Source organism: Coloeus monedula (assembly GCF_965178545.1).
Source record: "Coloeus monedula genome assembly, chromosome: 4".
Taxonomy (NCBI): domain Eukaryota; kingdom Metazoa; phylum Chordata; class Aves; order Passeriformes; family Corvidae; genus Coloeus; species Coloeus monedula.
Window position 1 is genome coordinate 69,812,568 of NC_138784.1, and position 13,248 is coordinate 69,825,815.

Here is a 13,248-nt window from a genome sequence, read left to right on the forward strand (position 1 = left end):
AGGAGGGTGTTTGGTTTGACACCAAGTTGGTTTCTGTTGTCAGAGGTATGGAGGATGTGTCTCGTTCCTCTCTCTGGCATGCTGCTGAGTCACAGGGTGTATTCAGAACAGCCTGGACTTTCTCTAGGGCCTCCAGAATCAAGTGAGGTCAGAAAATGTATTGGAGTCGCATTTCATTGGGATCCTCATCATTTCCTAGGACCTTTGCAAACGCCTTTGCATTGCAGACAGGGATAAAAGGTTTCAAATTTACAAATGATAAAAAAGGAGCAGAAACCATTTCCAGGAAATACTGGTTTAAAAGCTCATGGAGTCCCAGTGGCATTGCTGTAATAAATTATTCGCTGTGATTAGCAGGCTGTTAAGGACTACCTGCTGACTCCTTCTGCTCTGGGCTTTTATTTCTCTTCCCGTTGCTGATCCTTCGTGCTTCTTGGGTTATGGACTTGGCTGTAGACTGAAACAGTCTTCAAGTCACAGTGGGTTCAACTCATTTTATAGTGCAGTAATTCAGTCTTGGTTTAGTATTTGGAAACATGGAGCACTGAGGAGGGAAACATACAAAAAGCGAAGTTCCTTATCATGCTGTTTCTTCTCATAGAGAGAGGTTGCTCACCCAATTTCTTTCCTTATCAAAATGTAAGACCCAGACCTGTGACTGCTGAAGAGCAGACATAGTTTAAAACCTTCCCCTGCTGAAATGTCTTATTCCATCCCCATTAGACAGGAGACCATGCTGTCACCAGCACCTTTTTTTACTGCTTCTTGCCCTCAGTTTGGGGTTTCTACCATCCAGCACCAGGCACTTCCCCTTTCAGCACCCACTACTCCATGCCTTATCACTGTGCCAAAGAGCTTCCAAACACACTGGGAGCTGAATAAATGACATCAAAGCACACTGGGCTGGAAAGCAGAATTTTGTCCTTGACACTGAGAACTTCCACAGGATTTGGCTGGACATGCCACTGGGCTGTGATTCAGTGAACATTTCTTTTGGCAGCAGTATCAGCTGAAGTGGCCTTCAGCACCCTCCTCCCCCATTGAAATCCTGCCACCATTGCTCACTTCCTCCCCTGGGCCCCTTCCTCAGCCATCCTGGTATAATTGTGCGGTTGGGAAGAAAACTGCTCCAGAGAAGGGATCAGACTGGCTCAGTTCAACCGAGTCATAAAAAGTGGTCACTCTTAACCTCAATCAGTTCCCAATCCCATTCACCATCTGACCCACAATCAGTATCCTACAGCAAAGCTGTAGGAGATGGATATGGATACAGGCTGCATAAATCACTGCAGCCAGAGAAAGAAAAAGCCATTAACCTACTCAGTAACTTTGTGGAGTGAGACAAGAGCTTCACAGCCCAGAACAAGTTGGAAAGAGTTCAGCTGTGTGGAGTTTGTTACAGTTGAACCAGGATGAATTAACAGTTAGGTATAAAGTCATCATCACCACTTTTTCCTTCTCATAAAAGCTGGTAAAAATTTGCTTCAGTGTCTCTTCCAAACAGGGCTTTCAGACAGTTGAGTATATTGTCTAGGTAAACCAACTTTTTAAAATCATACAATGGTTACCCTCAATTTCCATTATGTAGATAAGTAAGTAGTTTGATCAACTACAATGCTTGCAAACATTAATAGATAGTCTAAGGCTGTTTAATAAGGAAACTAGCACTATTTTGGTGGTTTAGTGTGCTGTGGTGATACCATTAGACATAAAGTTCCCAGAGTTTTCTGTGAGAATTAACATTCAGAAAGGCTAGAGCATGACATCCCATCCCATGATCTAGCCAAGTAAAGCCCATGGGCTACCATTAAATATAGGAGTAGTCCCATCAAATTAAAACTCCCTTCTCTAAGTGCTTTGTCATATTCAGATCTTAAAGAGTAATTCTCTGTAAAACCAGCAGCCAAGTCTTAAATGGTTCTGCAGCACAGCACACAGCAGGAACTTCAACATGATGCAAAGACAAATCATTCCAACAGCACAAAGTGAAACAAATTGGACCTCAGAGCCCTGGAGTTAGGGTGGAGATCTGGAGCAAGCTGAAACCTCCTTGAGCACTTGTGCTTGGCTCTGAAGTGGTAGCAGGCTCCTCCACACCCCACCCTGCTCAGATGCTGTCTCAGCTAACCAGGGCTGCTCTGAAGGCCTGGGCCCTTTTCTCACCAGATGAAGCCAGGCAGGGGTCCCATTACTCGGTGGCTGTGGGAATGAGGCACCTTTAGTCATTGGTCCGGCCAGGAGGCTCAGAAGTTCGAGCACTGCAGCCATCACCGTGAGAGTGGGATTGCTACTGCCATGGCACCTCCTGTGCAGATGCCCAGCATCACAGGACTGTTTTCAGTCACATAACTGAATTCACAATGTGCATTGCCACAGCAGCATGGGATGGGCATCGTGATTCCTGTATTTTGGTTCCAAAACAGAGATACTTTAGCCAAGACACTGGAGAAGACATAAGGATACTTAGGAGAGAGAGGAGCAGTAATGGTTTGTGGGCAGCATAAATCCTTCTAGGGTGCCACAGCTGATTCATAGGCTACAGACTGGGCATCCTTTATCTAATACATAGTGTACTGTGCCAGAAAGGAGAGCTCTTCAATGCAGAAAGATCCAGTCACTCTGATGCGGTTGCAGAGAATAAGAGGGAGAAAGTTTAACTTAAACCAATCACAATAAAAGATTTTTTGTAGACCTGTTGATTTAGACACACACAGCATGGTGACAGCAATGCAAAATCTAACAGCAGCTACCAGATATATATGTGCAGTGAAAGTGGATTTGGTTGTATATAAAGTCAAAGTCCGATCTTCCAGTCTGTGTACAGTTACAGACACAAATATCAAGTTGCATTATGTAGATAAATAATGCTTTGTCCAAATAGCAGCTCTTCCCTCTCTGATCTGATTCTCTGCTGTCTCTCAGAGCCAATAAGCTACTTTGAAATTTAATAGGGAATTATGTTTCCATAATGGAAATGAATGCAAAGTGGTTATTATAGAGACCTAGACTCAATTTGTGTTTGGTCAAGCCAGAAATGTTTGTTGGGGTGGTGTGGTCCCACAAGAACAGCACACAGCAAAAGGGATCTCAAATTGGACCAGAAATTGTTTGTCTGTTTGGCAAGAAAAGAGGCCTGAAGCCTGAGGCAAAGAAATAATTAGATAGTGAGCTGCGATTGCTGACAGACCACTGAAAGTCCCACTTAGCCAAGCCATTCTCTCATTCCATGAGGGAAGAGAGGACGGCAAGCCTCTGGGAAGATCATTGGTAGGGCTTTTCCCACATCAAATCACACAGGAAATCTTTTCTTTTTTATTTGTTTTGAGAGGTGAAAGAAAAAAAAATACCCCAAACTAATAAAAATAAAGGAATGAATGGAAGTGTGGCAGGATGGAGGACTAGGTTACGGTGCAGCAGCATCCCCATCTCATGACCCAGGGGCACCCTCAGCAGTGGGTCACACTTATTCACAGGTGACAGCCCACAGAAATCTCTTGGTAAATCTGCCCCTGAAACAAGAGCCCATTTGTTTGAGCTAAGATGGTGCTGTTCTGCCGGGACCAAATCCTTCCTCCATCACTCTAACTAGTTTGACAGAGGTATGATTGATGGGAGCAGGGTTGGCTTGAGGCAGAACACAAATCCATGCCCGGAAACCATGGCCCCGCTGAAATCACTGGGACAAAACTGCCATTGACTTCGCTGGAGCTGTGATTTCCATAGAGTTTAAGGCCAAAAAGGGACCGCTCACAACCTCCACCCTGACCTCCTGCATAACTCAGCTCCCATAATTTTGCTTGCTGGTTTGTTCAGTGGAGGGAATTACATTTCCAAGGAGGAATTCCTTTTGTTATGTTTGTTTTGTCTTTAAACTGCAGGACGAAAGACTTGGGAGTTTGTAACTGCACTCATGCAAGCTGTGTGAAAATACTGTCATTGTTTTAGTTCCATTGTTTAATACCAGTTTTAGTATCAGGATGTCATCCAGTGCTGGCTCTTGCCCATAGCGTAGGCGAGGGAAGGGGTTGCATTTGGGCTGTTATAAATGTGCCACATTTCTCTGCCTTTCCCAGAAGCCATTCAGAGCACCCAGTCTGGGTGGTAGTCCATGCATTTGGAGGGATGATTTTTCCTTCTGCATAGTGTGATTTAACAAGGCATTAATCATCTAGGAAGTGGCAAGACTTGAAGGACTGGGAGACGTCATATAGGTCAGCAAGTCCAACAGCAATTACAGTTGGTCATTTATTAGATGTTTAGAATCAAAGAAAACTATGGGTCAGAAAGGCCTCTGGAGGTCTCTAGTCCAGCCTCCTACCAAAAGTTGGGCCACCTTCAGAGTTTGATCAGGTTACTCATGGCCCTAGTGTTTGACCGCCTGCACTGATTGTTTTGGGGTTTGGGGTTTTAATTTAGGTATCTTCTAATAATTTCCCTTGCTGCAACCCTGCAGCCTGTGTCTTATTGACTCTTACACTTTTGCTGGGCACCTCTGAGCAAAGTCTGTCATCATCTTCTTTGTAAATCCCCTTTGGGTCATTAAACAGAGCTAACAGCAGGTAGATGATCCACTGTAGATTTCTGCAGATGGTTTGACTGTGAACAGCCACCAAGCATGAATCTGGAACCCTTGAGAGTGTTTGCATTCAGCCTGTGCCCCATCTCAGCTGATTCAGCACACAGAAAAGAGAAAGAAAATGAGACTGCTGGGCACTTATATTTGGTTCTTAAGAGATCAAATGCAAAATGGTTCACACTGTGTCCCCACAGGATGCCCAGCTATAGCGCACATTCCCCACTTCAGTGCTGAGTCTGGCTCCTCTGGGCACAGCAGGCAGAAAACAGTATCAGGGACCCCGTACCCCAACCTCAGGATTTGGAATTATTCCAAAAGGTACTATTTGGGCATGTTTCTCTAGGTACCATAGTTCAGACAGCACTTTGCACCAACCTCCAGTGCTGGCCTTCAGCAACCCCCTCTGTCCTGTGCCTAAGCTGAAGGGCAACACAGGAGCAAGCAACAGCCTCATTACTGCCAGGGGTTCCCAAGTATATGGCATGGTACTTCCACTGAATACTCAGGCAAGGCTCCCTGAGCACAAAGGGGCAGAGCACAGCCCAGCGCACTAACTCAGGACCCCACACCTCTGCAAAGTCCAGGTCACCCAGGCCATGAGTGACCAAGCCAGAAACAATCATATTTCATTCACAAAACACATTCCCTTCTTTACCAGGAACCTCCAGCATTTTTCAAATACTCTGACACTGACCCTACCTCCTGGCATGTGCAAACTCCATGGCACCAGCCTCATGGTCAATAAAAATGGTAAAAAATCCTTCAGACTCACATAGCTGAAATGGATGCAGATCCTTGGGCCTTCTCTCCTCCAGGCTCAGCTTAATTAAGGACCATCCAGCAAACCACAAATGTGCTCACAAAAGAAGCTTGCGTCTGAAGGGCTTTGACTGCAGCTCTTTGTAACTAGTCACAAACATCTGGTGCCTGGCAAGCTTGCCTGCCTCTTGGAAGGGATTTCCAATGAGAAAATTCCTGTAGCTTGCACCTGAATTCTCTGCAGCGCACCATGCAGCACTCAGATCTCTCTCCTGGCTCCTCTTCTAAGCTGCCAGCTTTGTAGAAGCCATTTCTGGCACTGGTTTCCCCATCAAGGCCTCCCCACCCACTCCAACACATTTTAAACAGTGCACGTGGTCTGACAGGGAACAGTTATTCCCTTGAATGTTCAAGGGTTGATAAGCAGTTTTTCAAATTCAAGTGATAGTGTCAGTTCCAGTTTTCTTGGCACGATGAAACAGAGACCACAGCGGGGACAAGGCCCTCGGAGGAGGAGGGAATAAGAGTAATTCTTTTCTCCTCTTTTAGTAGCCCTTTTCACATGCATGTGTGAGTGTGCAGCTGTGCTCAAAAGCCAGTCTCAGGGATACTTCCTTAAGTGTCTGTTGAAGATTAAATCATCTCATGTGCAGCCTGTAATGATGGCCACTACCAAAAATTGTTCCCATCTGAAAGCTGCCCAGAGCTGCATGATCCAAAATGAGCTGCTGACCTCAGAAGAGAACCCAGCGGGCAAACCACCACATCACAGAGACTTGGCCCTCTGCAGCACCGCTAATTGTCCCCTTGTCTGCAGGCACTGAGTGAAGGCAGCTACTCAAGGGCAGGGGAACTGTCCTCTAAGCTTGTGTTAATGACTGACTTTCTCCTAAGCCCCATTTCCAGCGTGTTTGGGGAGATGCTGTCCCAGTCCTTGCTGACATACTTTTTGTCAAAGGGTCACTGCACCTCTGCTACAATCCCAGTAAAACCTATACAAATTGTCCCACCCACAAGTGCAGGCATTGGATTCAACCCAGCAAATTAACCAAAGACAATCATAAGCCAAACAACACAAAACCAGACCCAACCTCAGTGCAGGGAGAGGCAAACCTGCCATGAACCTGGATGCTTTGACTCAAACCAGCCCCAAAACCAGCACACATCTGTTGTCACTGCATTTCCACAAGACCCTGTTGAAATTATGACCAGCTCCCTGCTGTGGCTCTATTCCCTAGTGAAGGCTGCAAGCACCAGCGTGGTAAAAGGATCTTGATGGGTAAAAATTATGCTTCCATTTAGGAAGATCCACTAATGGCACCTTGTGCATCTGTCACTGCATTAACATCAATTTGAGACTGTGCATAAGGCGGGCAACTGGTGAAGGGAACAGCTTGCTTACATTAGGAGGTCTGGCTGAAGGGGGACCTTCGGCTTTGTTTCTCTGGAGGGATTGAGATCAGCTAACAGGAAAGTGGATACTTTCTTGTGGGTATTCACATTTTTGCAGATTGGATTCCTTTTGTATAGGAAGGGAGAGACCTCTCAGATCAGTGTGGGAAAAAGGAGTGGGAGACTGTAGAAAAATACTTGGGGAGCAAATGGAGCATAATTACAGCAATGGTAAAACACACGTGCACGTTCTGGAGAGCAGAGCTATGGAATAAAAGACACGAACTCCGGTTGTGGGGTCACTTTCACCCCCCTCCCTCCCAAGAGTCTGGATTTGCCTCCTTCTGTGCCCGGCCAAGGAAAATAACAAAACTAAATATAAAAATTCAGCAATCTGGGGAGCTGCTCCAGTGCCCAAAACGTAGGTGTCTAATGCTGGTTTAGGCACTGCTGGTGATCCAAGACATCTGCGTGAGGCTCACAGATACAGCACCGGACCTATGTCAGGCTTCCTCCCACCCAGGGCAGCAGCCAGCGGCCAGGCAAGGAACCCTGGGGCATGGAAAAGGGCACTCCATGCCTACATTAGGGCATCTGAACAGCTTCCCCAGAGCCCTGTGTGTTTGGACAGTTGGAGTTAATCATCGAAGAGAAACGAGAAACAGAGCTTCCGTTAGCAAACAGCACTGTGAGATTTGGTAGCAGAGAGGGTAAAATAGAAAAGGATCCGAGCACAGGGGACCATCCGGCAGAGTCAGAGGGGGAGGATGGGCAGGAGAGCATCCAAACAGAGCAGCTGCCAGCAGCTCAGAAAAGTTTCAAATTCTTCCTGCGCCACGCCGAAGTTTAGTCATAAATGACAACGGGGGACCTGGGGACAGAGGGATATTTTCTGAAGGGTGTGATCTGCTGGCTGTTTAGACTCTTATGTGTTCCACATGTCTGAGCGCCTCCCAAACACGTCCTCTGCACATGCCGTGCAGCACAGCCGCGTTGTCCTCCCCGCCTTGTGGACAGGCATCTGGAAGCATGGAGGGATGTTTTCAGCTTGACCCCAGTTGTTGTCTGTGGGAGTTTAAGCCCCAAACTTCCTTTTCATGCCTTTGAAGCCAGGCGCTTAAAGAGGAGTCAGACTTCAGCTTCCAGCTTAACCCTTTCACCCTGTGTCTGTCCTCCCTCAGTGGGTAAAATAGTGGGTGTTTCTGTGCTTCATTTGGTATTTACAACTTTTACGCAGCAATTAATATTTCCAGTGGAGGAATAAAATAACCCCCTAAGGACAATGCAACTCAACCTTTCAGACTTCTCATCTCTCCTGGCCCCCTTCTTCCCCTGCCCCCTGCAACGTGGACAGCCCCAGAATATGAGGCAACTCAGTGCCCTTCTTACTCCCCACCCTTCCTTCCAAGCACCCTGTTACAGAAAGGGAAAAAAAATAATAGAGAAAAAAAAACAACCTTACTTGGAAACTTTAACAAACAAATATTCTCAGTTCTGCTGCCCCCAAAACACCAGCAAGGAGAAAATTTTGAGTCCTCTCTGGAGATTTGTTTTATTCTCTAGATTTCAGCTCCGCCAGCAGCTATATCTGTGTAAATCAAATTACGCCTCCTGTTTACTTATCTCCAGAGCGCTGACACTGGCAACCGAGGCTTATCTCGGCGTGTCAGGAGCTAGCGCCTTCCTCGGGGGTAGAACAGGAACTCCACAGAAGCTACTTGGAGTGGGAGAAGGAGTGTAAATCAGGGAAAACTCTGCTGGCTGTGCTCCCCAGCAGCGGGGCTACGTTCCCCACCTCTGTTGCTTGCTAGGGGCAGTGCAGGGAAGCCGAAGTCCGCGATGCCCAGGGGGGTGGAGGCTGCCTCCTCCCTGTGGATTAGAAGCCTGGAAGCCAGAGTTTGGATTTCGGTTTCCTCATTTGTAAGGAGGAGGCAGTGGTGGAGCTGCCCGCGGTGGTGACGGTGTGGTGGTTTGAGGAGCTGGCACTGTTTGGCTGTCACCGCGTCCTTCGCTGCTCCTGAGGTCGGTCCGCCCTCCTGCCTGGGAGACGGGGGTTACTTCACGGCAGAAGTGTGGGCACAGGGACCGTGTGAGAGCATCCCACTGCCCAGGAGCACGCAGAGCCCTCCAGGGCTGGCCCATGCTGACTCAAGGGCGAGGGCACGCCGCATTTTGCTCCCATGGAAAGCTTCGTGCCTCAGTTTCCCCCTTGGTGGTAGTGTTTGCTTTGTCCCAGTGCTGCTATGAGATGCCCCGGCAGGGCAACCCCTAAAACAGGAGCTGGGATATGACCTGCTCATTGTCGTGTTCTGTACTGCCGGGAGCACCTGGAGCCTTGGGCATCGCCACCACGAGCCTGACAGCACCTGGGACAGATAAACTGACTTCACTCGCCTCATGCTTGTGCCAGTTTTACGTGGAATGCGGGATAAAAGCAGAGCCTGGGTATCGCACTTGGGTGGAGCGGGGCGAGACGCCCTCATGGGGGTCTCACCTCCTTCACCCCGGGGAAAGTCTGCTGTGCCAGGGGCCGATGCACCCACCCCAGGTCCCAGCCCTCCAAGGAAAATGTAGTCGAATCCCTGTTTGCCCGGAGTTTACATGTGTTTCAACGCATTTGGTCCCGCAGAGTGAAACCGGCGCCCTTCCCCGCCTGCCCCCGGCACCGAGCCCTCCGCGGGCAGCGGGGGCCCGGCGGGCGGGAGGGAAGGAGGGACAGAGGGAAGGAGGGACGGAGGACGCCGCCCGCCCCGGGGCTGCCCCGCGGGTCCGGGGCGGGGGGCGCGGGCGGGCCGCGCGGGCGGGGCGGGGCGCAGCGCAGCGGGGCATTCCCGCCGCAGCGCCGGGAGGAAGCGGCGGGCAGGGCTGGGCGAGGCAGCGCGCGGAGGCGCCTCATCCCCTTCTTCTCCCCGCAGATCTTCCAATGGAGGCAGCTGGAGAACCTCTATTTCCGCGAGAAGAAGTTTTCGGTGGAGGTGCACGATCCGCGCAGGTGAGCCACGAGACGGGCCGGGCTGAGCCGGGCTATGCGGTGCCGAGCCGGGCTGAGCCGGGTCCTGCCGAGCCGCCCTGCCCCCGCCGCTGTGCGGGGCTCGCTGCGCTTGGTAGCTGGGGAACACGTAAGAGAAAGGCAGCGGGTACCAAGCCGGGGGCTGCTGCTTCCTTCCAGCGGGACGTTTCGGCTTCTGGTGTGCGTTTTTGAGGATGTGTTTCCCCTCGGCTCCTAGCGGTATGCTTTTTTCCCCTTCCCTCTGTTCTGGCACCTTGTGACCCCCGGGACTGTGCAGCTCCGGTGCCCCAGCTGCAGTGCCGGCAGCCCCCGTGCGCGAAAGGGGGGTTTGCCTTGTGTCCGTGTTTCATTCAGAGCCCGGAGACGAGCGCCAGATTTTGTACTCACATGCTTTTTTGTAAATAAATATTCAGTAGTACAACCGAAAGGAATGGCACGGAACCAGACTTTTACCGGCAGCCTGAATGAAAGCCCATCAGTCTTTTTGGCACAGGAGTCTTTTTTTCTTACTTTGGAATCCTAATGTCAGAGTTCAAGGGACTCTGTGCATCTCATCAGTGCGTTTAGCACTGATGGTGTGTTTGCATTACCGGATGGTTACAGCACACAGTGTGTGCATGGCTCTGAAAGTTATTCTGACTAAAAGCAATGTTTCACTTGCACTGTTAATATGATACCACTGATGGAAACCATCTCTCTGCCCAGACTGATTTGATGATCTGCTGGTAGCAGTGTGTTTTGCTGATCACTCAGCTGTGATCCTGTTTCACCTGTTTCCCATGCCTATCTGTGTACTAATAGATGTACTTTTATTAGGGGAATTTTGCATGCAATTTCTATCCTTATTTACCCTGATATGAGCACAGTCACACCAGTACCACAGCGCCTGTCTGCAGAGGTGCATTTTGTTAAAACAAGCACCAAGTAAAGCAACTCATGTCATTGTGCAGCTCCAGGTCAGCAGAACCTCAAAGCATCTGCTTAATATTAAGCATGTAAACAGTCGCATGAAACCTAGCAGAGCAAATTCCCAAAGTTGAGAATACACTGGGAGATCTTCCAGCAGCAGGATCTGGGGGTAGTGCACTCCTTCCCCCACTGAGGCTCCGGCAGCCGGTGAGGCGTCAGAAACGCGTGCTCTGAGTGACCAACAGCCAGGAGCCCCTAAATGTCCTAAGTTCTGGCTGTTTCCTGGAAGGAGCAGTTGCAAGAAAAAGAAAGGAAATAGCTTTGGGACCTTAAAATCATGGTGACATTTGCAAAGCGATGCCCTGCATGAAATGTGACCACACAGAGCAACCTCTTCTCTTTCATTTGTATTTAGGTGATAGGAATTAGTGACACAGAAGAGCTTCCGTTTTTAATTCCATTGCATTGTTTCTCTGACTCAACACCAGGAGGACAAAGCCGTGCCCCAGGTTGTCAGCCTGGTACTTTCTTGCTACAAGGGAATTAGTTTGGTTGGGTTTTGTATCATTTTGATTGGTTTTTGTATCCAGAGTGCCCCCATCCAGGTGGAACTGGTACTCAGGCTGTAATGCAGCACAGCACGTTGCAGTGGCGTGGTGGGAAGACAGCTCGGGTTGTAGTCTCCCAGCCAAGTGGGATGGACTCCTGCAAGGAGTTGTTCAGCTTGCGGAGGCGGAGGAGTAGCCAATGCAGTGCTCTCTCCACATTCCTCTCCTCGTAGCCAAACCAGAGCCTGAGTCAGCGAAGCCACAGTCAGGAGAGCAAGCGCAGCTCTGTGGTTGTGGCCAGGGCTGGGCAGCACAATGTATGTTTTTAAGCCCTGCCTCTGCCCATGGCTTCCTGTCCCCAACAAGCCATTTAACCTCCTTTCATTGCACTTACTTATCCCATAAAGGAGGAAAATGATACATTTTAGGGGCTATCAACAGGGTTAATTCCATAGCACATGTAGCATGCATGGAGGGAAGCCATGGAAAAAACACCCATGGGCCATCTCTCTCAGGTCTTCAAACACAGCTGTGAAAAGCAAATCCACAGCTCTGACCAGCAAAGTCTGCAGACGTTCTAATGGAGTCTGCTGTTCTGATGGAGAAACATGTACAGGTTCCAAAAAAAAAAAAAAAAATAGAAATCACTGCTTTTAGAGTAAGAAGATGAATGGTTTGCAGAGTATGTTTCTAAGAATTCAGGAGTAACTGCATTTGAACTGAATATGATGACACTAGAATTAAGGCCTCAGCCCATGTTTGAGTGCCTAAATGCCTTAGAGCCTTACGTGCCAATGTGCTGCAGTGGTTTGTGTCCTTAGACCAACATAAAGCATCCAGAGTTGGATCTACTCTCCAGTCTCAACTTTAAGAACACCTCCCAGCACAGCCTTCATTCCCTGTCCAGTGACAGGAATGAGGCAGCCCAGCACCATCAGCCGCTGTCCTGTTGCATCCACGGAGGCTTTTCTCACAAGAGCAATACTCCTAATGGGACAAGATCTCTAGCACCATTCACAAGGAAAGGACTCGGCACAGGGTAACACTGAAACATGAGATCCCAGTTGTCTCAGAGCTTGTTTGCTTTGGCCACAGCGGTTTTCTCAGAAATTTCGCTCTGATTTGTAGCTCCATAATTTGACTTTAACACATTTTGAAGCACTGAAAAGGCCCTGATGCAATGGCTGTCAGCCCTCTCCCAGACTGAATGTTGCCAGCAGTTCTCATTTTGCTGCAGAGTTTTGGTTTTCTTACATTCTTGGCTCCATCACAACTTTCTTCAGCTGTTCACCCCTCCATGTTCACCTCCAGCTTTGGACAAGGCACTAGCCTACAAGCACCAGAAGAGAGGTGGCCAGTGCATGGACAGGTGGGGAACCTTAGCAGGCTTGAGGACTTGTGCGTGCTGGTAAAAGAGTTGACTCTCCCTTGCATAGTACCGCAGAGCTCCTGGGCTGTCCTGCAGTGTCACCTCCACACCTGCATGGCTCAGAGTCCCTGCTGACTGTGGACTGTGGCAGGCCCTCTTCAGCACCCCTGCTCCCCAGGCTGTCTCTTGCACTGGTCCCTCTTCACCATCCATGTCCCCAAAAGTGTCATGTTTCTGAGCAAGCCTCTGTACTCATGTCACATCATTTCATAATCCTACTCATCTTAACAGACTGGAGAGGAGGCCCTCATTTATTTGGGGCTCTGTAGGTCAGTGGTGTGGTTTATTCCAGCCAGAGCTCCACCCCTGCAGTGGGAAGAGTTCCACAGACCAGGATGCTGAGAGCCTGGATGTGTGCTGTGCTGGTGTCAGGGGCTCTGCTGCTCTGGTGGGGTTGCTTTTGAGGGATGGGGAGGAATAATCAAGCAGGTCTGTACAGCTGTGAAAGCATGGGGAAACCTAGCCTGTGTTTTTTTGCTAATGTTTGAGAACAATTGGGAGTCCCAGAGAAGAAATATTTAGCTCTTATTTTTCCTGTTTATAAATCTACTCAGCTAATCACTGAGTCCATTCTTCTCTCCAGGGCAGTAGGCAGCCCCCTCTGAGCCTCACAACTCCCTGCTTC

General features: G+C 49.0%; 1 protein-coding gene across 3 annotated transcripts in view; it reads left to right on the forward strand.

The window, feature by feature from the left end:
• Nucleotides 1-13,248, forward strand: part of FRMD4A (FERM domain containing 4A) — a gene marked incomplete at both ends in the record, with an annotated part of 358,630 nt that overhangs the window by 309,231 nt on the left and 36,151 nt on the right. For all 3 annotated transcript variants that reach the window (XM_082280836.1, XM_082280835.1, XM_082280834.1), the window contains one exon: nucleotides 9,643-9,719. In XM_082280836.1, coding sequence (XP_082136962.1) covers nucleotides 9,643-9,719 — 77 coding nt within the window. The remainder of the gene's footprint in view (nucleotides 1-9,642; nucleotides 9,720-13,248) is intronic.